This window comes from Neohortaea acidophila (genome assembly GCF_010093505.1).
Source record: "Neohortaea acidophila strain CBS 113389 unplaced genomic scaffold BDY17scaffold_8, whole genome shotgun sequence".
Classification (NCBI taxonomy): domain Eukaryota; kingdom Fungi; phylum Ascomycota; class Dothideomycetes; order Mycosphaerellales; family Teratosphaeriaceae; genus Neohortaea; species Neohortaea acidophila.
In genome coordinates this window covers 758,202-784,459 of record NW_022985517.1, presented here as the reverse complement: position 1 = coordinate 784,459, position 26,258 = coordinate 758,202, and the positions used below count along the sequence as shown (strand labels likewise).

The window sequence follows — 26,258 nt, the reverse complement described above, 5'->3', positions numbered from 1 at the left end:
ACCACCCAGTCTCAACCAACTACATCACCGGGCAACACGCCGACTCCAACGAGCCAAACCACCCAGTCTCAACCAACTACATCACCGGGCAACACCCCGACTCCAACGCCAACTCCAACGCAAACTTACTGACCCCGTGACACACCGACCCCAAAGTCAACTACTTCACAGGGCGGGGGCTGGTGAGCTCGCTCGAACATGGCTGTGCCCCTCCACGACCATTGTCCATCGAGCGAGTGAGGCGTACATCAGTATCCGCTGCGGAACGCACGACTTGCCGAGTAGGACCGTACTTCTTAATTGAGTTGATTGGATAGACGCTCGTCGTCAAAAAGCTGAAATTACGGAGACCTTCATTTCCTTCATGTGACTGCCACTCCTTCACTTGCTGTATTGGTATTACAGGATCTCGTTTTCGTTGTATATAGCAGCCTGTATACACTTACTTGGCTCTATCGGGTTCTCTCGTATCTATATTCTTCCAGCGACCGTCCGTACTCCCGCTGTGAGTACAGCCGTCGGCCACGACTACGGCTCAATCAGTCTCGCTCGACTGCGCGGATCGAAGTTGCAAGGCAGTCTGAACACTCTCCGTCCTTTTTGGATCTTTTACAGGTCGCATTGCATTCTGCTACGAGATATCACAATCACCCACACGTGTAGTGCAATTGGCCAATCAAATACTCGCGGTAACCACCCACACGCTAAACCAAATCTGTCTCATGCATGCAAACTACTTGAGTAAGGCATGTAGCTTCCATCGGCGGGGTGTTTAAAGGTGTAGAAGACAGACCTGCTTCTGCTCGCCCCTCGTCGCCATCGTCTGGCAGAACAAGGTCGGTTCGCCATGGACGACCGCAAAATCTCTCCAGCCTTGCGCACGAAAGGCCCTTTGCAGACATCGAAGGCCAAGCTTCAGCAGACGACTCACTCACAATCCACGACTCTTATGACCTTCGAGGAGAAGCGTGGAGCAGGCAAGAAGAATCCGTCCACGCCACAGCAGTTCGACGGTTCAAAAATCGAATCGCCTCTATTGAACCCTAGCCTTCTGGAAAGAAAGTCGAAGAAGAACTGATTTTCACACAAATGCATACAGGTGCTATCTTTACATCCGCCTGCGCCGGCCATGCCATGATACCGTAATCTCATTCACCATGTTCCTGCCGGAAATGCAAGTGCAAACGCAACGCCATTACCACAAAAGGAGAACATCGCTCTGTCTCGACTTGCGCAATCAAGCAAGATTATCACTCCTGTCAACCCACACATCTTCCAGTTCCTGTGCAGAACAGTTAGCAATCATCCTCGACTGGCCATCAGGCTTGGGGTTGTAACTCACCGAAAACGTCTGGAAGTGGATACTGCGATGCACATCATCGTAGAACCTCTTCGGCACACCAACACCCACATACACTCTACCCTTCTCGCGATCACCGAAACCAGATCCAAGGAAACTCCAATTCCAGCGCTCATCTTCGGGAACCAGGAAGAAGCCGCGGATCTTGTCGGACAGCAGAAGCTGGCACTTCTCGCCGAAATGGTGCGACGGGGAGAAGCCGGCGGGCTGGTCGGAAGTGAGATCTTTGTTCTCGGCGCCCCATTGGTAGCCAGATGGGGTGAGGGACCAGGCGGAAAGGGAGACGGAGCCAGGGGTGAAGTTGACAGTCATGGTGACGGTCTTGCGGTCCCAGCTGTTGTGCGCGGCCATGAGTTTGGCGTGTTGCGTCACGTCTTGTGCCGTCATGTAGCTTGATTCGTTACCGGCGCTGGTGTGGATGATACCCAGCGGCTCGAGGGAGCCGAGCATTTCGTGCTCGGGCAGATTCCTAGGCAGCTGAATGTCTCGCGTGCTGCCCACTTGCGGCACCATCACGATGCACTTGATCTCCTTGACTTGCTTGTTGTCGCGTGGACTCGAGCCGTACAGATAGCCAGCGACTTGCACGCGCAAATCAGAAATCGTGATGAAGCGCTTGAGGATGTTCTTGGGCATGACGTAGGTGAAGTGATCTTCATCGTCACGAATGTCTTCGGACGAGATGTAGATGTTGTTCGCCCTGGTCCGAAGATTGCCCGTCGCGATTGCGCGCGTGCGCCACTCGGTCTTTGATGCGAAGCTCTGCTGTTCGTACGCAGACGTCGTGGTAACAATCATGTCCTCACCGTGGATGTTCTGCGTCTTGGTCGTCACGGCCGTGAGTTGTGCTTGCTCTTGTTGCTGCTTTTCGATCTCTGCGGCTTGCTGGCGTTGCATGGAAGGCGCTGAGATCTCCATACCAAGGATAATGTCTCGAATTTCAGTGTTAGTGAGCGACGAAGTGTTGACGCTGTTCTTCTTGCCATAATCGTTTAGAATGAGATCGCGCAATTGCACTTCCACCTTCACCCAGTCTTCGTCGGACAACGTTGGCCAGATATGATGCTCCTGCGTGATAACCGTCTTGTCGGGGCGCAGCACTAGCTTCGTCTTGTCTTGATTCACGTGCAAAGCGCGGAGAATCAAGATGAGACGAGAGAAGGCCGTGTAAGACGAGATGCTCTTCAGCCACTCGTCGTACAGATTGAACAGCACCATCTGAGGCTCAGTCGCGCGCAGGATCATGTCTCCCAGCTTCTCAACCTTCATGGCCGCTTGGAATGGGAGTTGCAATTCCGAGGCCCGAATGCTGATGTTGGGAAAGTCGAGCAAGTGGACTTCGAGAGGATCCAGCAAGCCTTTTCTGGTGACAATGAGCTGCTTGGGCTGCTCTTCAACAGGGAGAGACCGGATGAGAGCTGCGACTTCTTCGGCAGTCTTCCATTTCGCCAATTGGCCGAGTCGCTTTTGTCCTGCCCACACGCTGGTGTGGATGATCTTCAAGAAAAGCTGGCCAGTCCTGGGGTTGAAGATGAAGATGGCGCCGTTGATGGGCTTGGTGGTCAGATTGCCCTCGAACGTCTTGTGGATCGTGACACGGTACACGTTGGTGTCGTCGATGAAGAGCTGGATCTGGTTGCTAAAGAGTTCCGAGTAGTTTTGCGAGTTGAGGAACTCCTGGTTGCTCTCATTTGCGTACAATTGGAGACCCTTGCGGATACGCTCGCGAAGGACATAAAGAGCGGGATTGGCCTTCATGATCTTGGCCATGGCTTCCTGTACGAGCTGCTTGAGACCTGGGAAGTACTGACCATAAGCCGAGTACAAGTTGTAGGCAAGATCGATGCCAATCATCAAGCCGGTGGCGGACGGGTAGATGGACATCGAATCGGTCGTGTAGTCGAGGTACTTGGCGCGCACGTATCGCTCAATGTCGTGGGAATCGTAATCACCGTAGCGCAGCTGTACATCGATCCAGAACTTGTTGGTAGACGTGGCACCCATGTTGTCTTTGGTATCGTAGAGGAGGCTCGGATTGCTCACATTCCATTTGTGGGTCGCGAAAAGCAGGATGTCGGCGCAGCTAGAATTCATCTTGTAGCTCTTACGAGGATGGATCGTCTCCTTTTGGACCGTCTCGATCCCAAGAGCCTCCAGCTGCTGATCGAACACCTGACACAGATCCATGACAACGCTCTCGTGGATCTTCTGCCAAAGATGGGCTCGGAAGATCTGGATTAGAGAGATCTTCAATGTCGGGATTTTGCCGTGGAGGAAGATTCCCGTGAGATCGAGCTGAACCTGGAAACCAACATATACGTTGGCTCGGTTGATCGTGGGGCCTATCTCAGGAGTTAGTACGCGCGTGAGGCAGAGACAAATGTTGCGCAGGGACTGTGAGACGTGACTTACTCCACCAGAGAGTGAACCGACGGTTCGGAATCTGATTCAAACCGCTCCGTTGCGCGTTTGTGAGCTTCTTGAACTTCATGCTCTCCTCAAAGCCGCTCTGCAATGAATGGTCAGCATGGGGACGTCAATGGGACAGTAAGCGTGAAACTAACAGCCTTCTCCCAGAAGAGTCCTTCCCACCCTGAGAAAGCCGTGGCCTTGAATAAGGTGTGTTCCAAGATCGTCTCGACACCCCCAAGGGCTTGGATGACATCTGTGCGGTAGGAATTGAGATTCCACAGCTTTCCATCGTGTCGCTGGCTCGTCCACCTACACGCAATCAGTTAGTGTACGCTTCAATCAAATAGAGGCGATAGTCTTACCAGAAAGGGTTGCTCTTCATATGCTGGTAAATCTTGAACTCGGTCCGCGCGCGGAAACCCTTGTCGAAGCTAAGCGTGCTGCGGTCCTTCTGGAACAGAGTGTTGATTCTCGGCAATCCGCGGTCCCAGCTGTCTTCCAGATCCTCCAGAGTGAGTCTTCGATTCTGTTGATTGGCTTCCAGGCGCTTTTGCGAATACTCCGTCCACACTCGCTGCGAGTCAATGAACTCTGCTTCCCACGGGATGATGTAGCGGAAGATGTTGGGGATGAGCGTCTCTTCGTCGTGGCTCATGCCCGCGCGGTAGTGCGTGACACCGGTGTCAGTCTGCTTGCTCCAACGCTTGTCACTTGTCGGGATGAGGATGTGGCTGCCAGAGATCATGCCCAAGCCACCCAATTCTTTGGGAGTGTAGAACACGGCGGGTGGGAAACGAGAGGGCATCTTGGAGTTGAGGCCGATCTTGACGCGCGTCTGAATCTTGGTCTCGCATTTCACGATAGTGTCCAGGAGGTTGACGGTGCTAACGGCAGCCTCGCGGTAGTAGGTGAACAGGGCGATGAGCGTGGTATTCCACTTGTTGGCGATCTTTGTGAAGGTGGTGCTGCCACTGCTCATGAGAATCTGTCGGATGCGATTGTTGAACTTCTGGACATCCTCTTCGGTGACCTGCAAGAAGGCGTGCGCGGTGCGCTCCTTTGTGGCGCTGTCCACGAGTGCCCAGACGGAATCCTTGACGGGGAACTCGTCGTTCAAGTTCCGGCTCTTCGGCAGGATCCTCACCTCGAACCCGTTCATGCTGTAGAGGAGGTTGGGATTGTCGCGCGAGTACACGCTGGCAAACGTGTCGTCCCACTCGATCGTGGTCAGCGATCTGGGCAGTCGGTTCTTCATATCCCAAAACACTGCTCTGCCCAAGTTCACATCGTGCCTCATCAACCGCATGCGAGAGTCTCGCGGCCAGCACTTCTTGTTCTTGTAACCAATGACATTCTCAAAGTTGGGATCCGGCTGCTCGGTCAAGAAGCGTTGGATGAGATCTCGGCTCTCCTCGCTGGTGAAGCGGAGGAAAATCCAGATCTTGTCAATGTAGCGCGTATACAGGCGGATGGGGTGCTTGGTCTCTGTCGCACGATCGCGGAACTGCAAAAAGTCGTTGGGTGCGTTAGGCGGACCAGCCATCTCGGAGGCTCGTTGCAGGCCGAGGACAAGCAGATCAATAATGAGGCCATAGTACTGGAATACAAAGCCCGAGAACTGAAGGCCGCGGATCATGCCGTATGCATTGGTGTGGTTCATGTCCTTGTAGTTGAGTTGGACGTTGTTCTTGCTGGAGATGTAGTCCGCGAGGTTGTGGTCCATGATCAATCGCAGCAAGCGGTTGAGCAGCGTGATGTCGATCTTCTCGTACACCTTGTCCAGCCTCGTTTCCATCATGACGTTGCACTCGCCTTCGTCAATGCTCCACACGTTGGACAGGTTGTTGATGCCTTGAGCCCATTTGTAGGTGAGAAGTGGCGGCACTTCAGAGTCTGACGGCTTGATCCAGCCGGGGAACAACCGCCGCTGATCAGCCTGGTACCACAGGTACTGATCAAGATAGGCGTCGGTGATCTTCTCGATAGGCTCGATATCGTAGACGGGGTTGATGGAGTTATAGTTGTCGTTCATGTCGATGCCGACTTCTTTGAAGGCGCGTTGCGTGAGCAAGAACCGCTTGATTCTCGCCAAGGTGGTGCCTGGAGAATCGTAGGCCTGTTCGATGAGCGCAAGCTCCTCGCGCTGGCTTTGATTGAGGCGACCCTTGACCGAGTATGCTTCTCGAAGTCTTTCAAGCGCAAGAATCAAGATCTTGGTATCGTGCTTGTAGCTCACGCTGGGGAACGGAATCGGTTGGAATTTCCTGCTCTCCAGCCAGTGCACAGCAGTGGTGAAAATGGCCACACCCTCTTCCGTGCTCACATACGGCCCATCCTTGAGGTAGTTGTGCTGTCTTTCCTGCTCCGCCTTCAACCAAAGACGCGTCAAGCGACCAAGATTCTTCTTCGCAACAGTCTTGTCGACGGTGGCTCCTCTGCGTATACGCTCACGGTTGTAGTGCGCCACGCTGACCCACCAGTCGGCCTTGCTCTTGACGTAGCGCAGAATGATGTCTTCGATGGGCTTGGGGAGGCCAGGAACCTTCCAGGGGATGTTGGATTTCCAGCATCGCCACGCCTCACTCAGATGCTGCAGGACAGTGTTGACCTTGCTCTGCTTGATGCCCTCTGGCATCATGTCCATCAGATCAGCCATGACGGAAGCCCGGAGTTCAAGATCAAAATGACTCTCGACCCGCTGCTTCGTCACCGTCTTCGCGACACCTTTGCTGTGACGGCCCTCGAACTGGCGGGAGAGTAAATTTCCGAGCCAGCGTTCGAGTAGAGGGATGATGCCGCGAAGGAAGAAGAGCCAGACTCTCCAAGCAGGAGCCCAGAAGCCACATCCGGGGCCCTTGCCAACAGGCCCCGAGTTGAAGCGGTAGTAGATGAGATGCTTCAAATCCTTGCAAGTTCGGATTTGATGCATAAGCTTGTACTTGTACCGGTACATGCCCGTCAGTTGACCAACATGATTGAAAGCATACAAGATGCCGTCCGCAAGTTGGAAAGCATCAATGTTGCCCAGACGATACTGCACTTGAGCGTCAACGATCAACTTGGTCAGGCGAAGAATCTCGCGCATGAGATGGAAAGCGTTGCCGAATCTGCTCTTCTTCCGCTCCTTGGTGGTCAGAGTCTTGATGGGCTTGAGATTGAAGTTGTAGTCCAGATGGAGGTAGGTCAAGTTCTTGCGGTGGATGAGCAGGTTCAGCATGTTGAAGCCCTGTCTGCAGACTTGCAGACCAGCCTCAACCCAATCGATTGTCGTCTGTTGGAAGAACTTCGTGCTCTTCAGACTTCGGCAAAGATTCTGCTTGTTCTGGGCCTTGTCCGGTCGCTTGTGTAGCTCGTTGAGCACATAGCTCTTGAGAAGCTTTTGGTAAGACACTCTCACTTTCACGGGCTGTCCTGCTGGCACATGCTCGAGGTACCATTGCTTCACCAAAGGTACGTCTTGCGCTCGCACCATCTTGCCCGATCGACGGTCGAATGGGAAAGGCGCCCACCACAAAGCAATAGCGGCCGCGGTGTCATCATTGTACAGCTCCTCATCTGCGAGGAACGGCTCAACCTCATCCGGTAGCTTGAAGCCATCACCACTGGTCAAGAAGGGCTCAAACTCATCCGGAAGCTCAAAGTCATCGTCGTCCTTGGTCGTCTCTTCATTTTGACCGCGACCAAAGATCTGGTCTTCATGACTGATTGTGAGGTTCTTCGGCGCGACCGAGCGAGAAGAAATCGGGTTGATGACGGGGTCGAAGTAGAACGCCGGCAATGACGGGTCCTCAGTCTTGACGTAGACGGTTTGCGGGTAGCTGTAAACACCCAGTTTCACACTTCTCGGTAGGCTGTTGTAAAGGTATGGGAAGGCGACGCGGTACTCGGTTCGGATTGGCGCACGGAAGATGATACGGTCGATAGCGTTGAATTCACCAAAGTCCTCGTCATTCGGATCAATGTCCTTGTATAGCGGCTCGAATCGAGGACCGCCGGGGATAGCGACGTTCAATGCTTTTGCAGTGGCGAATCCAGGCAGATCAAAGAGGTGGAAGTAGTTCTTGTCCGCGATGTCTGAGAGCAGGGGATTGCTAAGTCGGTGCAGCGTTGCCATCTGCGGTAGAGAAAGGTTCCATTTCTTGTAGCTTGGGCCGTTCACATGGTCTGTGTCGGATAGTGGTCGATGATCGTATAGCCATTCATAGACTGCAGCATCCTCTTCTTCGTCCAGTTCCATCTGAATCGGCTCGAGCGGCTCGACATCTTCAATGTTCTCCGACCATGACAGAGGCGGCTCCTCGTCGTCAAAGGGCGGGAAGCGCATGCGTTTGAAGTGCCTTCTGTCGCTCTTCTCCCGCCTCATGACGACCCACATTGTTGCCCACTGTGCATGAAAGACTGGCTCGATGACTCGCGGAATCTCGTTGACGAGCGTCAAACACCCGTTCACGTGGTAAAGGACCTTGACCTCTCTTGCTGACTCCCACGGCATCGGCATGTTCTCCAGAAGCTTCAACACCGCGTGCGGCATGAACTTGAGCGCCCCAAGATAGCTTCGCTTGTCGCTGCTAAACTTCTTTTGCGACACGTCTCCGATGTCCTTGACAATCTTTCGCAGATGCTCTGGCGGCATGTCTGCTTTCTGGGTCTCGACGAAGCCTCCACGACGCTTCTCGGCGAAGCGATGCCGTTGACTTCGAAGCCATTTCTGTTTCTTCTCTTGCAATTTGGCAGCGGCTGGATCGGTCTTCGGCGCGTAACCCGGAGGTGGAGGAGGTGGGACTGAAGACCCCAGACCTGGCAGCGCGCCGGGTGGCGGAGGAGGCTGCCAACCTGGCGGTGGAGGTGGCGGTATCGATGCCATCCTGATGTCCTCAGTTGAGTGATGCCAGAACTCACGCGAGGATCAGTCGGTTATGAGGCCTATTGCATCGGCGTAGACTGTCGCGTAGCACTAAGAGGAACACGCAGAAGCGAGGGATGAAGTTTTGAGATGCGCCGTGACCTGCGCAGTGCGTGCAAACAACAGCGTGACGTTGGCGACAGCGTGCCCGCGAAAAAGTCGATGGAGGTGCACGGACCATCGATATCTTCATGACTCGCGTAAAGTTCGGAGGTGCCAAGGAATTTCGCACCGAAGCCAAAATTGTGTGTTCTCGCAAAGAACCTTCACATCTGACAACCATCAACTCCGGCACATCGCATCACACCGCAGCAATGGCCTCCAACAGACTCGTATACGTACGTTTCCGACTCTTCATGGCTATGAAGCCGAGTATTGTAGGAGAAACAGCGGATACTAATTGATGTGTGCAGCGGAGACGGCAATCTTACAACACTCGCTCCAACAAGGTCCGCATCGTCAAGACTCCCGGCGGTGAGCTCAGATACCTGCACATCAAGAAGAAGGGCACTGCGCCGAAATGCGGTGATTGCGGTACCAAACTCCCGGGTGTAAGTCTTTGCAAGCCTTGCCTCTGGGAACACCAGTGGTGGATGCAAGTCAGACGATGTGATGCTAACACCGTACCATCAGGTCCCGGCCCTTCGACCCCGCGAATATGCCTCCATTTCACGACCGAAGAAGACCGTTCAGCGGGCGTATGGTGGAAGCCGTTGCGCCAACTGCGTGAAGGATCGGGTGGTTCGCGCGTTCTTGATTGAGGAGCAAAAGATTGTCAAGAAGGTCATGAAGGAGGCGGAGAAGAAGAAGCGGTAAAGAGTGGGCGAGATGAGCATTTTGAAAAGCAATGGGTGAGGAGCGAGGTTGATATCAGACCTGCTGCCAGTGAAGCTCATCTCGAGTACGCTTGGCAGGCTGCTAGAGTAGCACCGCCGCAACCATGAAACACCATTACCATCTCTTCTGCTGCACGAACTCCCAGACAAGAGCAACCTGCAGCTGACAAGCCTCAAAGCTTTCGACGCTGTCACCCAAGCGCCAGTTCGCGACGGAGAATGACGATTCTTACTGCCCAACAGTAGACCCCTAGTCCTCTGTCTATGTGCGTACGACACTCATCACGGCGTCGTCGATGGCTCAGCAATGGGTCAGACCTGCCCCATGCGCATGAGTTAGGTGTGTGCATTCTATCGCTAGGCCTACGCGCTTGCCATGTACGGCTTCAGTGACCAATAAGGCATCATTAGATGAAGCGAGTTTTGTTGACCGACTAAAGTTCGTAGCATTCATCAGGGTCTTCTGAGAGACGTGGCAGCCAGGACTAGATACGTTGATCAAGACTGGACGGACAGAGTAGAGTGAACTGCTGGGAAAATCATCGCACGTGCCAGGGAGGCAAAACGAGCGTTTCAGACTGCACAGGCGGAATTACAGGCGTAAGCACAATGCAACCTTACAATCCCTGCTTCACACATCTGACTTCGCATCATGACACGACAACTCACCTTGTGCATGAAGATTGGTCGCGGAAACCCGTATTGTTCGGAGGGTAAACCACCAGGACAACGAACAAGCCTTGCCCAAACGTTGGCTTGACTACAAAGTGGCTGAAAGCGTGCCCTCCGATTCGCCGACGCGTCCACCACCGTTGACGCCAAACCCATCAGGGGATTTCCGGGGTGGGAAAGATCAAAATAGAACCCCTGGGGCTGTCTGATGCTGCGGAAAGGTTGAGCATTTGCGGACATTTGCTTGCCTGCCTCCCTCCTCCTCTCTTCCCAGAATCCCTCGAGCATGACACTGCCCTAACCTCGCCGAATCTTCAACATTGTCACCTCGCCCGCCCGACAATGTTGCTCCTCACCACCCTCCTCCTCTCCCTCGTCTCCCTCATCGCCGCCCAGTCGAGCAACTCGTCCGTCTTCGTGTACAATGGCGGCGATGACACCTCCTTCACCTTTGCTCTGCAAGCCGTCAAAAGCACGGGGGACCTCTACTTCCACATGTCCGGCCCCAGTGGCAACTCCTGGCTTGCGGTCGGCCTGGGCTACAAAATGGAGGGCGCCCTGATGCTCATCACCTACGCCAACTCAAACAATGACGGAGTCACAATCAGTCCTCGCTACGCGACGGGGGAGACAGAGCCGGTGTACCAATCAAATGTCACAGTGGATGCCATGTCCACGGACCCAGTCTCCGGATATCTGACTGCGAATGGTGTCTGCAGGGGCTGCGTAACGTGGTTGAACGGAGGAGGCATCGACTTGACCAGTGCTGCCCAGCCCTTCATCTTCGCCATCGGACCTCCTTTCCCTCCTCTCCAATCCGACTCAGGCTCCGCGGGCCTGACTGAGCATGCATTTGTGGGTCATTTCACAATGGACATGCCAGCTGCCACCGTGCAGTCCAATGGAAATGTGCCTCAGGGTCCTTTCACCAGCAGCCAAAGTGCGAGCACCGCAACAAACACGGAGACGACGTACAACCCTGCACCCCATATTCACGGCCTAGTCATGGGCTTTGTCTTCATCATCATCCTTCCCCTTGGCTCTCTAATTCTCCGAGTCTGGAATTCCGTACGGTACCATATCGTCGCTCAATGCATCGGTCTCGTGCTCTTCCTCATGGCCGTTGCTGGCGGCTGTGTGGCCTCGACTATGTACAACAGAAGCAAGAACTTCAACTCCGCCCACCAGATTATCGGCCTCCTAGTGATGGTCGCCTTCCTCACCCAGCTGGTGCTTGGAGTCATGCACCATCGCATCTACAAGAGGGAGCAGCGCAAGACCATGCGCGGATGGATCCATCTCTACCTTGGACCAACGATCATCCTCATCGGTCTCGTCAACGGCATCCTTGGTTTCAACCTCGCAGGTACGTTCTCTCCTCTTCAATCATGCAATCTTTCACTCTCTAACACCAAATCTTTCAGGCGAAACATTCGTCGCAATCCCTTACTGCATCCTCATCGTTATCGTCGGCGTCATCTACAGCTGCATCCGCTTCTTCAGCTGGCGCCGTAAGAGGCGGGCCGCCAAAGACCCCGGAGCGACGATGGGCCAAAGCATGCCCTACGGCAACGTACGGCCTCCAGCTTACAGAGAGGATAGCTATCGCTCTGCAGGCGAGCCCTTCTCCTCGCAAGACGTGCCGCTTGCGCCGTACGCAAGCACTCACAGCGTGGCGCAGGTGGGTATGCCTGCTCACGAGCCGCGCTCGATGTTCTGAGGGCGAGATGATGGAAGGAAATCGTACGCATCGCAATCGAGGTTGAAAGTGGCGTTTCAGCGGATGGATGGGCAGGCGTCAAAGGGATGAATGGTTGTATTGGGCCGGGCGCTATCGTCAGGAGCGCACAAAACTACATAGCATCGAATAAATGTGTGTACATGACCACCAACACCATGCTGAAGAAGACTCATCACGTCGTCCCATATCCAGCTCCACCAACACTCGGTATCTGCACCTCTCTAGCCCCCTCCGCCTCCTCCTCCAACATCTCCCTCTCAATCGTATAGCTCTTGCGCCACACGTACAACACCAGCGCAGTCCCCAGCACAAACACCACGCCCGTCAACAACACATTCACCGGCACAGGATCATTGCGAAAGACGCGATGCGTCAGCGCGTCCAGCCCCGCCTGGCTGAAATTGAAAAGCCCCGCCAAACACGTCAGCAGCCCGTAGACCTTGCCGAACGTCACGAAGCCAAACACTTTGGCCGAGTAGTCCGAGACGGCGGTGTAGTAGAGCGGGCGGTAGAGCACGAACAGCACGATGTTGGCGTACGCGGCCCACGTTTGCGGGATGCAGCCTAGGATGCCGATGAGGGTGGCGATGGCCACCATGATGGCGAGGGCGAAGGGCGTGTTGGTGTGGTCGAGCAGCAGGCCTATGAAGGGGATGGCGACGATGCCTCCGAGGGGGAGGGCGATGTCGAAGAAGTGGTTGATTGCGGTTGCTTTGGTGGGGGAGTGCAGGAGTTGGGCGTATTGGTTCCAGACTGTGGCGACGAAGTAGTTGATGCGCGTCATTTGGACGACGGCGAAGAGGGTGATGAGCACGAACCACCAGGACATGATTTGTTGCGAGGCGGATCTGCCGTGTAAGACGCCCCAGACTCCGGAACGTTTGGCTTGTTGTTCTTCTTTTGCGGTTTGCTCGTCGTCGGCATTCGATCCTAGAAGAGCGGTGATTTCGGAGACGACAGATTCGCGGTGCTCGCGCCGAGCGTTTTGGACATCTGCTCGGTATTCATCGTCTGCAATTTCGTCGTCGGAGTCGTGGGCATCGTTTGAGGGGTCCTGAGCTTGTTTCACAAGTTCGCTGACGGTTTTGTAGGAGTTGTGGGGCATGATGAAGATCTGCGAGAGTAGGATAAAGGCGGGGATGACGAGGTAGATGAGGAAGAATTTGCGGATAGTAAGTGTGCCACCACTACCTTGGTAGAGCAGGCGATAAGCGAGGAAGATGGCACTGCTGGTGTCGAAAGCGCCGGTAAGGAGGGCGAGGATGAGGCCGGAGTGTGTGGGGAAAGCGTTGCTCAATTGGAAGGAGGAGATGAAGACAAATGGACCTCCGAGAGCGATGAAGAGGTATCCGGGTATGTATGCGTCGAAGGGCAGGTCGGGAGCAAAAGCCATGGACAAAGCCCCGAGGGTGAGGAAGAAGACGCCAATAAGACTTGCTGTTCGAGGACCGAAGCGATCAAGGATGGTGCCAATGGGAAGAGCGGCAACGTTGGTACTGACGGCAGCAATGGTGAACATGAGATTGAGGCGCAGCTCTTGTTCGTAACACACCGGTACGTCGTCCTCCAGTTCCTGCTTTGAACATCGCTCCCGATACACGCCTTGTGAAATGAGGGTGGGCTTCAGAGCGGCAAAGCCAAAGACGATGCCAGCGGCAGTCAAACAAGAAATGACGGCGATGCCAACTTGCGCGATCCTCCGGCTCCTGGACACCTCGAATGCTCCGATGGGTTCCTGTTTGGCCGCCGGCGGAATCCATTGGCCTACCGGATTGACGGACAGCTTGCGGCCATCTGAGTCGTCGGCTGATGCAGTCTCCTCCAGCTGTCGCCGTCGAAGACTTTGCAGGGACGAGCGGCGCTCGTACATTGCCATGCTGGATAAGAATTGAGAAGATGTTTGAGTTATCTATGCATGATGTTGAGGTATGAAGATGTATTGCTCAGCGATAAGAACGCACGTGAAGTACGAGCTAGCACCCTTGTATTCGGACGCTGGGATATATTCAATACCACACCCCGTGCCATGATCTACGCGGTGAGGTGGCCGAGTGGTTATGGCGCTAGTTTCAGGCAATGAAAATGCTGCGCTGAACTGGATTTCTCTTCCAATTCGTCAAGAATTACTAGTGGGGAAACCTTCGTGGGTTCGAGTCCCACCGTAAGTCCTGCCCATCAATTGTTAATCAATATGAGCAATCGACTGACTGTCAACCCAGCTCATCAACATCAATGGATACCTCTTTTTTGTCTGACCTTTCCCGGGCTTAAAGGGCGATGCTTTTTTCCCTTGTTCAAGAGTACACTACGGAAGAGCGGGGATATTGAAGGTGGCATCAGCGCCAAACGAAAAGCACCCGCAGCCAATGAACTCCAGCCGCGCTTCTGCGATCCCGCAACTCGAAACAACCTCACTTCATCTCAAACCTCCCCCGTTTGTCCTCCTTCCCATCCACCTTACGCGCCGGCAGAGTGGTTGGCTGAACGAGTCGCAGCACGCGCGACATCTACCTCTTCGCCATAGAAGATCTGGTTTCTTCCAGGCGATGCGTTTTCGTTTGCCTCTTCTACCGCGACTCCAGACGTGTGGAACAGCATGCGCGAATTCGAGAGGAAGCAAACACGTCCGATCGCGAAAACAGATCATCTGCGAAAAGCACTTGGTTCGCTCAACGAGTAATCCGTTTTGTCCGCGATGTGTTTCGTCACGAACGGCCGTCCACGCTTGACCTTAGCAGCCCAGCTATGCCGTTGGCGCGCGACAACGCCGGCAAGATGTCACACGTGAGTTGCAATCTCTATTCCATACATAGCCGTGTTCATCCGTTTGCATTCGCATGCCGTCGGCCCGCAGACCTGCATCATTTCTTGGCCCGAGATTCCATTCACAGAAGTTCACCTCCAACTTCACTCCAGCCATGCTGCATTCTGTTTGAGCGGAACGCTATTGTCGCCGTCTTATTGTCTTTTCGCGCCGGTCGCTCTATTACCCTTTTCTCTTTTACACCCTTCTGCACCACACCACTTCCAAATTCACGCATTCCAGAAATCGGCAGGCCGACACGACATCCTCAACTCACGACATCCGGCGGCTCGTTTGACCCATCTTTTCGCTGAAGCTGGTCTTCAACGTCTCACGACTACCTCATTCATCACCGCAATGACTCTCTTGAAGACACTCGCCCCCTGGGCGCTTCTCGCCACCTTGCCCTCTCTATCCTGGGCACACACATGGTCGGAAGAGCTCCAAGTCATCGGCCCCAACGGCTCATACATTGGCGACCGTGGCTTCTGCCGCGGCTACATCGCCCGCACCGATCCTACGTTCGACGGAGATGCCAACATTCTCTGGCTGCTGCCCGCACTGGATGCACGCATGCCCGATGATACGGTCCGACTACGCATCAACTCATCCGACTACCTATGCCATCCCAGCCAACGCACAAGCAACTACACCAACCCACAATACCCCAAGCTCAAGGTGTCGCCTGGTGGATATGTCGCGATGAAATATCTGGAAAACGGACATGTGACGCTGCCGTGGAACCAGCCGGGCAAGCCGTTGCAGGGAGGCACCGCCTTCGTCTACGGAACCACACAGCCTTCGACAACCGAGAAGATCGCAAATGTCTTGCAGTGGAACGCCAACGGTACTGGTGGAGATGGTCGCGGTTGGCTCATGACGGCACAGACATTCGATGACGGGCGATGTCATCAGATCAACGATTGCGTCAACTCCGCCATTCGTCAAGTTCTCTACCCCAACAGAATCCCCAACCAGCCTACCGCGCCGCCGCAAAACCAGTGGTGTGAGACGGATTTGAAGATCCCTGATCACCAGCCCTACGGCGACCTGACCCTCTACTGGATATGGCAGTGGCCAACTGCACCAGACGTGGCATGCACCTACCCTACCGGCAAAGACGAGTACTACACATCCTGCATCGACGTCGAGATTGTCGACGGTGGCAGGGGAGACATCAACATCATCACCGAAATCGCAACCAACACCCTCCTCCAAGAAGACTTTCAAACAAGAGCAGTGGCGACATACAAGCGACGGACAGCGCTCACCGCTTTTCCTTCCTACATTCTCGATAATTGGAGCGGAATCATCGGCAGTACTGCCCCAGTCAACAATCTCTTCACCAGTTCGTGCGTGGCTGTCTTGAGCGAAATCGCGGCGGATGCAGGTCAACTACCTCCAAGCTGTCCTGTTGGGCTGTACGCTACTGGGGACCTCTTCACCTCAGTTTCTTCGTCCGTCATGCAAGGGCCTAGAACACAAATCGCCCTCATCACCGCCGCTGCCTCTACGGGCGGCTTCGTACAAGAGATCTTGAACCCGGCTGCCACTACTCAAGGTGGATTTGGTGGCGGTTTTGCAGTGCGGACTGGGAGTTCATCGTCGCCGGTCGGCAGTGCGACTCCCTCCCCTACGGCCAGCAGTGCACCGGCATCTGGAGGCGTGGCTACGGCCATCTCAACTGTCTTCGAAACCACGACAATGACCACCATCGTCACTGTCGCGCCTGATTTCAGCACCGCCTCTAATGCTCCCGAGAATGTTGTTGTGGGAGCTAACGGTATTGCGAGTGAGCATTTGGCTCGACATCGGCGGCACGCGAGAGGCTTTCGATGAGCTGAGTGCATCTGGTCGATAGGATTTCGAAGATGAGGGGTTGCTTTTATAGCGAGCGGGTTAAGACGTTAGCGAAGGTAGCACATTCCCTGTATCTTGTTCACATTCAATTGCGCGAATTAGTATGACTTGTCACAGTACATGGAAGGCTCTAGAACCTGAGGCAGAAACGCGGCAGCCAGCGACTGCTGACTAAGATTTGCAACCGCTGATCTCTTAACTTTTCCTCGAAGCTTCCACCTCTTCACTTTCACATCACACACTTCTCACGAAGCGACATCACCACCACCGCCACCATGGCTAACTACCTCGCCTCCATCTTCGGCACCGAGCAAGACAAAGTCAACTGCTCCTTCTACTACAAAATCGGCGCCTGCCGCCACGGCGACCGCTGCTCGCGCAAACACGTCAAACCCTCCTACTCCCAGACCATCCTCATGCCCAACCTCTACCAGAACCCAGCGTACGACAACAAATCGCGCCTCACGCCGCCGCAGCTGCAGAACCACTTCGACGCCTTCTACGAAGACCTGTGGTGCGAGATGTGCAAGTACGGCGAGCTGGAGGAGGTGGTGGTGTGCGACAACAACAACGACCACCTGATCGGGAACGTGTACGCGCGGTTCAAGTACGAAGATTCGGCGCAGGCGGCGTGCGATGCGCTCAACAGTCGGTGGTACGCGGCGCGCCCGATCTACGCCGAGCTCAGCCCTGTGACGGATTTCCGCGAGGCGTGTTGCAGATTGAACAGCGGGGAGGGGTGTCAGAGGGGCGGGTTCTGCAATTTCATTCATCGCAAGGAGCCGAGTCCTGAGCTGGATCGGGAGCTGGAGCTGAGTACCAAGAAGTGGCTGCGCGAAAGGGGCAAGGATGCGAGGAGTAGGAGTCCGAGCAAGAGCCCCGAACCGCTGCGGCCGAGGTACTGAGCGCGAACAAGGAGAGATGATGACATGATGAACACACTCACTGGTGGAGATCCGTGCTACGGATTCGGGCCCAATCGGACCTACTTCTGCTGGTTGGTGAAGGGAAGGGCCATCAGTACCTATCCACCCGATGCAGTCCGTCAAAGATACAGGAACACTGCATTGACCAAGCTGTGCACCGATTTACAGCAACGTCGACCCTGACACGGCTCAACCAGATCTGCAATGGAAGTATCAGGACCGAGCACGACTGCGTTGCTGCGCAGACAGCACGACTAGCCTCCCGATCGAACGGAAGTAGGACAGTGTGGATAGCAAGCGTGACAATTGAATGCACCCCAATCATATGTCCCTTTTCGTCTAATTCATGGTCTCATAGTACGATGCTCGAACGCTCCACAGCGAGACAATATCGTCTGCTCTTCATCCCCCCAGCCCATCTCCTCTTTCCTCCTCTTCATGCTACCGCACCGCCCTCCTACTATCACTGCTCCCATCACTCCCACCATGTACCCTCAACACCCCACTATCCACAGCCCAAATCACAACCCCGACCCCCGTCCCAACAATAAGCGTAAACGCCAGCCAAAACGCACAACACATCCACGTATGCCGGGATTGTTTTCGCTCTTGTCGTGCGAGCCAGGAATCGCTAGAAAGCCTCAGATCAGCGTCCGTTGACAAATGGCTTGGATTGTGTGTATGCACGTGCGTACTAGGATAGACTCACCTGTGTTTTAAGTCTGGCTGCGCATTCATTTCTTCGTCTTGGTGCACGGCGAGCGAGAAGCGCTTCCAGAAGGCTGGGTCGCGGACGACGGCCATTGTGATTGTGTTCGTTCAGAGGAGGATAGACTGTGGGTTTCGGTGTGGTCGAAAAGATGGAGGATGATTGAAGCTCGCCGAGTGTTCGAAAGGAGCAAAGTCGATTGAGCGTGAGATGCGGTCAATAGACCGATGGTGGCGGGCGGGAGTGACGTTGGTGTGGAATGGAGGCTTGCAATCAGGAACTTCCGACGTCCACTCGCTCGGTATTTGGAAGATTGAGAAGTGTGGCTAGAATCTGCGGGACCGAATGACTGGGATGCACATTCTCGTCAATAACAAGCAGAGTTGGAGAAAGGAGTGGGAGACAAGAGACCTCTTGTTCGACGGAGGAAGCAGAGAAGTGCAAACAAAAGACGAAGCTCTGCCTGCCCCTGCGTATGCTGCGCACGCGAGTTAATGACGGTGCAGGTGCCCACTGTTACCCGTTTGGATGAACTGGGGACTGATTGGCAAGGCTTTGATTTGGCGGCAAATTTGAGTTTGATAGACGCGAGGCTTGTGCGCGGCTGCGCTCCGATAGGCAGGCGGGCGAAATGCGTCAAATGTACGGGCATGCTTAACGTCTCTAGCGCGGTAACTTCGCGGCCCTTCGTTCGAGTAAATGGATGTGCTTATAGAATTGTCGTTATCAATCACGCTTCTCCCCCACTTTACCCACCTTCCTCAGCCCAAAAGCGCCAATGAAGCAAGCCGCAAGCATCCATGCGAATAACGTCCAGAACGTCGCTCGGTACCCCGCCAGTAACGTTTCGTCGGACGGCTTGATGTCGTGGTCCGATCCCCGCGTTACTGCAACAGAGACCACCTGCGTGATGCACAGTCCAACCGAGGTACCGAGCTGAGACAGGGCGTTGAAGACTGCGCCGGCTAAAGCCTGAGTTCTCGCCGGGAAGACATCGGAGATGATGAGGATGCCGACGGTGAAGATGACATCTGCGGCAATTGGGCCGAGGAGCTGGTGTGTGGTTAGTAGTGGGGATGTATGTGTTAAAAGGGGTGAAGACGGACCTGCGCAAAGAATGCATCGTACCAGTAGGGCCAAGCGGGATTGATGATGGCCATCAAGAGTGGGGAGATGGCACACAGCGCGCAGCTGGTGAATACGGCGTACACCACCGGCATTTTATTGACGAAGACGCCGGTGGACAAGTTGGTGACGATGCCGAGCACGACGTTGGGGAGGATCCGGATCGACGCTTGCAGTGCGGAGAGGTTTTGGACTTCTTGGAAGCTGATGTGAATGTGAGTAGTTGCAAACTGTAGTTGATGGACTCGGGGAGACGTACAATAGACTGGCGAATAGTTCGCCGGCGTCGGCGACAGCATTGGATAGCAGAACGACTATACAGATACAGGTGAATGTCAGGCTTTTCCACAGCGAGTTGGGTATCAGCGCTGGCTTCCCGAGTCTTTCTTGTCGTTTCATCCAATAAACGAAGGCGGGCATGAGTGCGATGCTCAGCGTAAGCACGATAACGTTTGAGGCCTTCTTAATGTTGTCGGTGCTGGCTGAAAGCGTTCTGTTGTTTGTTAGCACGATGAAGGCTCTGCGAAGCGCCTACAAATACTTACGCAAGGACGTAGGAAAGAAGTGCGATGGATGCACTGGCAATGGTAGCTCCAACCCAGTCCACTTCACGGGCGAGTCGCTTCCACAACGACAATTCCGGTCGATTACTTGCATCTTCTGTCGGCAGAGCCCAAATACCCACGGCGAACAAGAGGAACGTCACCGCTCCGCCAACATAAAAACCTACTCGCCATCCAGGGCCAGTGACGAAGACTCCGCCGAGAACCACTCCGAAAGAGTATCCTAGTGGCATCGCAAGACCCAACGTGGCAAAGGCGACATTTCGCCGCTTCCCGCTCTCAATGGATCCAGATATTATAGAGAGTGCAGACGGCAGAGCAAGCGCAGCGGCAATGCCTTGCATGGCGCGGAACATGATCAGCTGGAGACCAGTCCGCGCAAACCCGGCAATCAAGATGAAGGAAGCGATGAAGAAGCAGCCAACCAGATTTACCACTCGCGTTCCGAGGATGTCTGCCACGGCTCCGGCAGGCAAGAGACACGAGGCGGTCGTCAGGGCGTAGGCGGACATGGGCCAGAGCATAAGGCTGCGCTGCAAGTCGAGAGAGGCTGAGATGGCGGGCAGCGCGACAACGATCAAGCCTCCACTGAAGCTGGTGACGAAGTTAATTCCTGCTAGTTGTATTATGACCAGCGTCGATCGGCCTTTGGGCAGGAGTTGAGAGGTTGGCGCATCGCTGTGAAGCATGAGTGATGGGCCTGCCTGGCCAGATGTAGCTGCCACGGAGGTTTGGAGAAGACTCGCGGGGGACGTGGAGGTCCGGCTTGGATCCATCGTCCCTGGGGAAGACGTCCAGCTCCACGTCCGATACTGTCTGCGTCTGCGAAGTCATATTGTTATGTTGACTTCACAATGTAGGACATGTCGCAGCGAGGGTACACCGGCAGAGGTCGGAGTCATCAAGGGCACTGCATCTTGGCAAACTTCCCCAGATTCTCAGCCTTCCGCGCTCGACGCTCATCAAACATCGAATTGCAATCATGTGATTTGAATACTCGTTTACGAGACTATGATTGATCATCTTCCTTCTGCCGTTCAATGACTTCACCCTTGAAATTTTTCCATGGCTCGCTTCTTCTTGCCCGGAGCTTCTGTAATCCACGGACTTGTATAACAATTCTCCCAGAAATACGTAATGATCCTGTTTGGTGCCAGGCACAATTGAGCATTCGCGTATACTTGCATTGGGCGAGACGATGACATCGAATTCAATGCTTCGAAGCGCGGACGTTTAGCCTGCTGCAACGCAGGAACGACCCCGCGAGCTAACATGAGCGATCAGCCAGCACTAGTGCTAATGCCGTGTTGCACCCCTGTCCACTGCCTCCGACGAAAGTGCACGCGCTTTGCGGCTCGAATCGGATTCGGCCAAGAGGTGAGGTAGCGCGTTGCTAGTCGCAGCAATATGAAGCTGTCGGTCTGTAACGTCATTCGGCAGCGCACCACGCCATCCGTCGGTTACTAGTGGGTGCCTTGCAGCCTGACTGCCGGGAACCCGGGTTTCCAAGATTGCCACGTCGAAGGTGATCAATCGGACCAACAGAAGAAGCTAGGCACTGCAAGATTGTTCCTCAAGGAAGCCAGATTAAGCCCAGGTTGATTGTGAAATAAGTCGCTCATGGTTCCAGCGGTCATGGATGTATCGTCGGAGCTCCATCACTGCACCTCGATGCTCGTCCGGATAAATCGAAGAAGGGTGGTTTCGTAGAATAGGTTGCGGGTTTGCCTCGCTCAGCCGACATGCGACGTCGATCTCGGTGCTCCCACCCGGTAAAGAGTCCGTTGACTAGCGGGATGTGGGCGTCTTCATGGTTCGGGAGATGGCAGGCGTATGGCTGGCGAGGCTGATGGCGAGCTCGTGGGCGAGCTGTCGCTTTCGGCAGCCTCGATCTCGGCCCTCTGCTCGGCGAGATCTGCGCGGTATTCGTTGAAGACGGTGATGAAATGAAGAGCGGCATTCGAGGTGCCTAGGATGCTGCAAAGATAGTCGTTTGCTTCAGCATCGGGCAGTGAATTTGCTTGCGCAATGACAGCCTTGTATTGGAGATTATCGAGTGGCAAATCGCATGCACGCAGGGCGTGTTGCAGCGACCACAGACGGTAGGACATTTTGTTGTCTCGTTTCCACGAAAGTGTGTTCTGAAAGGGGATGATGGAGAGAAAGCAAAGCGATGCCTGACTTACCGTGTCAATCAATTAATATACCTTACGCGATTCTGCAAATGGCGCTCGCAAATTTTTTGCAAAGTCCCGAAGGGTCATGAGATCAAGTCACGCTCACACGAAAGTCCGTCGGCGCACTCCGCCACACCGCGTTTCCCGTGCATCGCGTTCCGTGCGTGGCAACCGGCGCGTTCATCACGTGCACTTTTCAACCAGTAAGTTTTGCAAGAGGGTGTGGAGGAGCAATCATTCCCCGGACACGCCCAGCGAGCGCGCCTTCCGCTCGTCGACGGCCTAGCAGATCTCATGAACGTTGAATGCGTAATATACTGAACCCAGAACCAAGTCCGGGGCTCGTAGAGGCTTGTTGCAAAGGAGATGGTAGATACGATCCGCAGTTCAAGACTCGCGTACGACTTTTCTATTTATTGGACATCCTTTGCCTTTTATATGCGCTTTCAAGCCGCTCCACCATTTTGTCGTCCACCCGCAATTCGGACATTTGAAGAGCTTCACTTCCCCAATGCTGTGCATATTCGCCAAGTGAACCTTCAAATTACCTGGGGAAGTGGCGATGTAATCGCACTCTCCACAAGGGTATCGGCCCTTGTGCTTATACTGTTTATGCGCAAGCAAACGTTTCTGGCTCTTGCCCCACCACTCGCACATCGGGCACGAGTACATCGGCGGTTGCCCCGGGTGCATTTCGTCTATGTGCGCTTGGAGTTCGGACCGTCGCAGTGCGCGATGACCGCAGTGCGGGCAGAAATGTGAAGTTGAGCTTCCGCTGTCGTGCAGAGCAAAGGTGTTGCGGAGGGCACAGGAGGTCAGAACATTCGCGAGGCCATTGCGAAGCTTGGCTTGAACAGGAAGCTCTTTGCGGCGCGCTTCTATCGAGAAGTCCAATTTGAGGCAGTTGATAGACTGGCAAATAAACAGAAACTGCTCGTGGTGTGTGCGGAGGTCCAGCTGTGATAGTGCGGAGTTGCCGCTGTCGACATCTATCGCCCTCGGACTTGGTGGCTTGATCGGATCTGCACCACCTTCAAGCACGGTCCGCAAACCGTCGACGCTGTAATGGCCCCATTTCACTCCAGCTCCCGAGCCGTCCTCGAACATTCCAGAGGGGGTGACGGCCTCCGACAAGGCAATGCTCAAGTCGAAACACAGCCACGGCCAATCAACACGCAGACTGGCCCAGGTATCGTTTTCCGTGGTGGTGCCGTCGTGGCCGTTTGCAACGAGTCGCACATTCAGCATACGCTCCTCTGCGGCGCCTTTTGCATTCGCTGTATCCAACAGGCTCCGAATCTTGGCATCGGCTGGTGCAGTGCCGCTGAACACACCGTTCCTGCTCGACTGGTTTTCATGGTAGTATGACGCCCAGTCAGTGCCGCTGCTGTCATCCAGGACCCAATCGCCTTCCGCATCTCGATTGAGCTCACCTGGGAGATCATAGTCGTGGAATGAGTTCCAGTACGCTTTCATGAGCTCTCGGCAGCGCTCCACTCGGGCGTGGGTAGAGTCGATGTGTCGGATTGATGGACTGCTCCGCACGATCGCAATCGCAAGGTCCCACGACACTTCCACATCTTCTGTCTCGCCGTCATCGAACGACCCAGCGGATGGATGCCAACCCAACAGGCGGGCCCTGGTGGCGTTGTCGACGCTCCTCCCGGGACCTTCGAGGATCTTCCAGGTCTCATCATCTTGCCGTTCGAACATGAAGTATGTCTCTTGCAAGAGAGCTTGCAAGAGCGCGGTCAGATTCTCTTCGTCGTCGATGTATTCGTCGTCGTCGTCGACCTCGAACATGATTGCTGTAACGAGCACATCCAGGGGCAGGGCGCCATACTTGACCAGCGCATCGCACAGATGCAGACGGTAGTCGGGACACTCGATGCGAGTTTTTGTGGAGATTGCGTACTGGAGTACCGATGTCGCCCGGTGGATACCATTCGACTTTGTGAGTTGTTCGGACTTGTCATCGCCGGGCTTCGACTCATTGCCCGACTTGCCGCCCTTGCCTTTGCCATTTCGGCGGCGCTTTCCACCGGACTTATCATCTCCTCGGCCCTTGCCATTTCCTCGCGACGGCCCACCATTACTTCCACCATTCTGGCCGACACCGGGCATCGGCTTCGACATGAACAATTGAAAGAGCTTGCTCAAGAAATCGAATCTGAGCTGGCGCCCAAATGCCAGAGTCTGCGCCACGCCATTATGCACCTCCGGCGCCCTGTCGTTGAGCACCGCGATGCAATTGCTCGCCGTGATGGGACCGCAGTCCGAGCCATTGCGCTGAATTGTCGAGGTGCCGCGCACAACGCTCCAGCTGGTCTGCCTCCAGGTCAAGTCTGACCGACGGTTGACCAGCGCGGCGAACCACGGCATGACCAGTGTGACATGCTTTGCCACATTCTTGCCGCCCAGCGAGTCGTACAGGATGATCTTTCCCTGTCGAGTGACCAAGTCCGGCTCCAGCTTGATGGTGACCCAATGCCCGCCGGTATTGTACGCAAAGACCATGAATTTGGCGTCCGCCGGCATGTCGTCGGCGGGAAAGTCGTAGGCGAGATCTCCAATCATCAGCTGCTGATTGTTCGCTTCCAGTCCGTTAATGGCGCCTTTGATCCGCTGAACTTGAGTCTTGGGATCGAAATCTGCTGACAGCCAAGTGTACAGTGCCACTGGATCGGCAACGTACGCACTACCCGGTGTGCCTTGCGGCGGTGCGTCCAGCATGATCATGTTGGTGAGGACGTTCTCGCTGTACCACGCCTCCATCGACTCATCCTCGCTATCGAGGCGAGGTTCGATGCTCAGCCACTCGCGCAGACTCAGCCCGTGATGACCCTCAATCCCGAGCGTCAGTGCAAGAGGATCTGAAAGATTGGCGTCGTGGATGACAGCGTCAGACTCGAGATCTTTGACCACGAAGTGGTCGATCAACTCGAGGAGTGCAGGCGCGAAGCGATCACCGGTGGGCACGCGATTTTCGATGCGGACTCGCCTCGTGGCCAACTCCATCTTGCTGAACATCGCCTCTTGCAGTCTCTTGGCGTGAAGGGCCTTGTCGGGCGTGGGGATGTACGACTGACTGGCTGGATCCCACTCCAACAAATCATCCTTGCCCGGGGCAGATCTGTCGCCCTTGCCTTTACCAGGTGGAGGTAGGCCACCGAGCGATGCCTTTTCGTCCGCGTTGCCCGGCGGAACGAAGAGCCCAGTTCCAGGATCCTCGTCGTCGTCCACTGGACGTTCCCAGCCATCATCGCCCGACGGTACACCTTCGCCGGCGTGACCTGTGGGGGTCCCGCTCTGCTCGAGGCCTGTGCATACCTTCTTGCCATCGGCCGACGAGTCCGCGGCTGTGTCTGACGGACGTTTCCTCGACTCTTCTTGGAGCACCCGCGGGACGTCGCTGGCTTGCGACCACGGAGTCGCGAGCCCGGCCAGACGAGCGTTCATCATAGCCTCAACTCGGCCCTGTCTGGCCTTTTGGGCGGGATCGTTCATCCGCGCCTGTCGAGCGGCCATGTTGCGGCCTCGCTCGTCGGCGGTCATCGACGGTCGATCCATCTGGGAGGGAGAGAAGTGGTGGAACTCTCTAAAGAGAGCCACAATACCAACGAGTGGTATGTAAAGAGGGAGAGCAGTGGTGGAACCGTCGGAAGACAGCCACAGAGTAAACGATAGCAACACCGAGTGAACGGGTACTACCGAGTGAGAGAAGCTGACGCTACGAAACGCAGGGTGGGCAACTCTGCGGAGGGAAGAGAGAGGGAGTGGGGTGAAGAGATGTCGTTAGACTTAGGTTGGGTGGGTCTCACCCGAGTCTAGCAGCAGGGGGAAGGCACGACCACGCTCTGCACCTCACGTCCTCCTCCTCTCCGTCTAATTTTCCCCCTGTCTGACTGCTCTCCCGTATAATTCATTGCGAGAAGCCGGGAGAGATCTCGTTCGCGCTACAATCTGCCTATCACTCGGTCCCAAAACTTGTCCGTCAGCCTTGCGCTTCGAGGTTTTTCCTTCAGCCTTGCCATTGGCTTCTCGACTTCTCCGCCATCACTATTCATTCGACGAGGATGGAGGAAGCCATTTGCAACGATACGAAGTGATCAACTACCGGCTGTGTGCTTAAACTTGTGGGAGACCTAGTTTCGTAGTCTTTGCAGAGACA

The 26,258-nt window shown here is 55.0% G+C and overlaps 8 protein-coding genes and 1 non-coding gene across 9 annotated transcripts; 5 read left to right on the top strand and 4 right to left on the bottom strand.

Moving 5' to 3' along the window:
* Positions 1-770: 770 nt before the first annotated feature.
* BDY17DRAFT_301149 (putative pre-mRNA splicing factor) lies at positions 771-8,785 on the bottom strand. Its single transcript, XM_033734190.1, has 5 exons — positions 4,135-8,785; positions 3,925-4,081; positions 3,773-3,869; positions 1,343-3,702; positions 771-1,282 (listed from the first exon to the last, which is right to left on the bottom strand). Exons 1-5 carry the CDS (start codon positions 8,634-8,636, stop codon positions 1,238-1,240), a joined length of 7,161 nt encoding a protein of 2,386 aa, XP_033587902.1. The 5' UTR covers positions 8,637-8,785; the 3' UTR covers positions 771-1,237.
* A 204-nt stretch (positions 8,786-8,989) lies between these two features.
* Positions 8,990-9,491, top strand: BDY17DRAFT_312056 (60S ribosomal protein L34; the record flags this gene model as incomplete). Its single annotated transcript, XM_033735595.1, has 3 exons — positions 8,990-9,013; positions 9,089-9,226; positions 9,309-9,491. 3 exons carry the CDS (start codon positions 8,990-8,992, stop codon positions 9,489-9,491), a joined length of 345 nt encoding a protein of 114 aa, XP_033587901.1.
* A 569-nt stretch (positions 9,492-10,060) lies between these two features.
* On the top strand, positions 10,061-12,095 carry BDY17DRAFT_301142 (uncharacterized protein). Its single transcript, XM_033734189.1, has 2 exons — positions 10,061-11,549; positions 11,608-12,095. The coding sequence occupies exons 1-2, from the start codon at positions 10,526-10,528 to the stop codon at positions 11,901-11,903; spliced, it is 1,320 nt and encodes a 439-aa protein (XP_033587900.1). The 5' UTR covers positions 10,061-10,525; the 3' UTR covers positions 11,904-12,095.
* On the bottom strand, positions 12,096-13,971 carry BDY17DRAFT_301141 (major facilitator superfamily domain-containing protein; the record flags this gene model as incomplete). The annotated part of the gene is made up of 1 exon (XM_033734188.1): positions 12,096-13,971. The coding sequence occupies exon 1, from the start codon at positions 13,798-13,800 to the stop codon at positions 12,097-12,099; it is 1,704 nt and encodes a 567-aa protein (XP_033587899.1). The 5' UTR covers positions 13,801-13,971.
* On the top strand, positions 13,962-14,092 carry BDY17DRAFT_t30. Its single transcript has one exon. It is a non-coding gene; the product is annotated as a tRNA-Leu (tRNA).
* A 992-nt stretch (positions 14,093-15,084) lies between these two features.
* BDY17DRAFT_253754 (uncharacterized protein) lies at positions 15,085-15,885 on the top strand (the record flags this gene model as incomplete). The annotated part of the gene is made up of 1 exon (XM_033731371.1): positions 15,085-15,885. A coding segment is annotated over one exon (801 nt), but the record flags the coding sequence as incomplete, so codon positions are not given.
* Positions 15,886-16,862: 977 nt separating this feature from the next.
* BDY17DRAFT_326025 (splicing factor U2AF 23 kDa subunit) lies at positions 16,863-17,492 on the top strand (the record flags this gene model as incomplete). The annotated part of the gene is made up of 1 exon (XM_033737443.1): positions 16,863-17,492. One exon carries the CDS (start codon positions 16,863-16,865, stop codon positions 17,490-17,492), a length of 630 nt encoding a protein of 209 aa, XP_033587897.1.
* A 1,456-nt stretch (positions 17,493-18,948) lies between these two features.
* On the bottom strand, positions 18,949-20,599 carry BDY17DRAFT_254258 (major facilitator superfamily domain-containing protein; the record flags this gene model as incomplete). Its single annotated transcript, XM_033731417.1, has 4 exons — positions 18,949-19,275; positions 19,329-19,551; positions 19,607-19,840; positions 19,893-20,599. The coding sequence occupies 4 exons, from the start codon at positions 20,597-20,599 to the stop codon at positions 18,949-18,951; spliced, it is 1,491 nt and encodes a 496-aa protein (XP_033587896.1).
* Positions 20,600-21,718: 1,119 nt separating this feature from the next.
* BDY17DRAFT_312050 (uncharacterized protein) lies at positions 21,719-22,021 on the bottom strand (the record flags this gene model as incomplete). Its single annotated transcript, XM_033735594.1, has 1 exon — positions 21,719-22,021. One exon carries the CDS (start codon positions 22,019-22,021, stop codon positions 21,719-21,721), a length of 303 nt encoding a protein of 100 aa, XP_033587895.1.
* Positions 22,022-26,258: the final 4,237 nt, after the last annotated feature.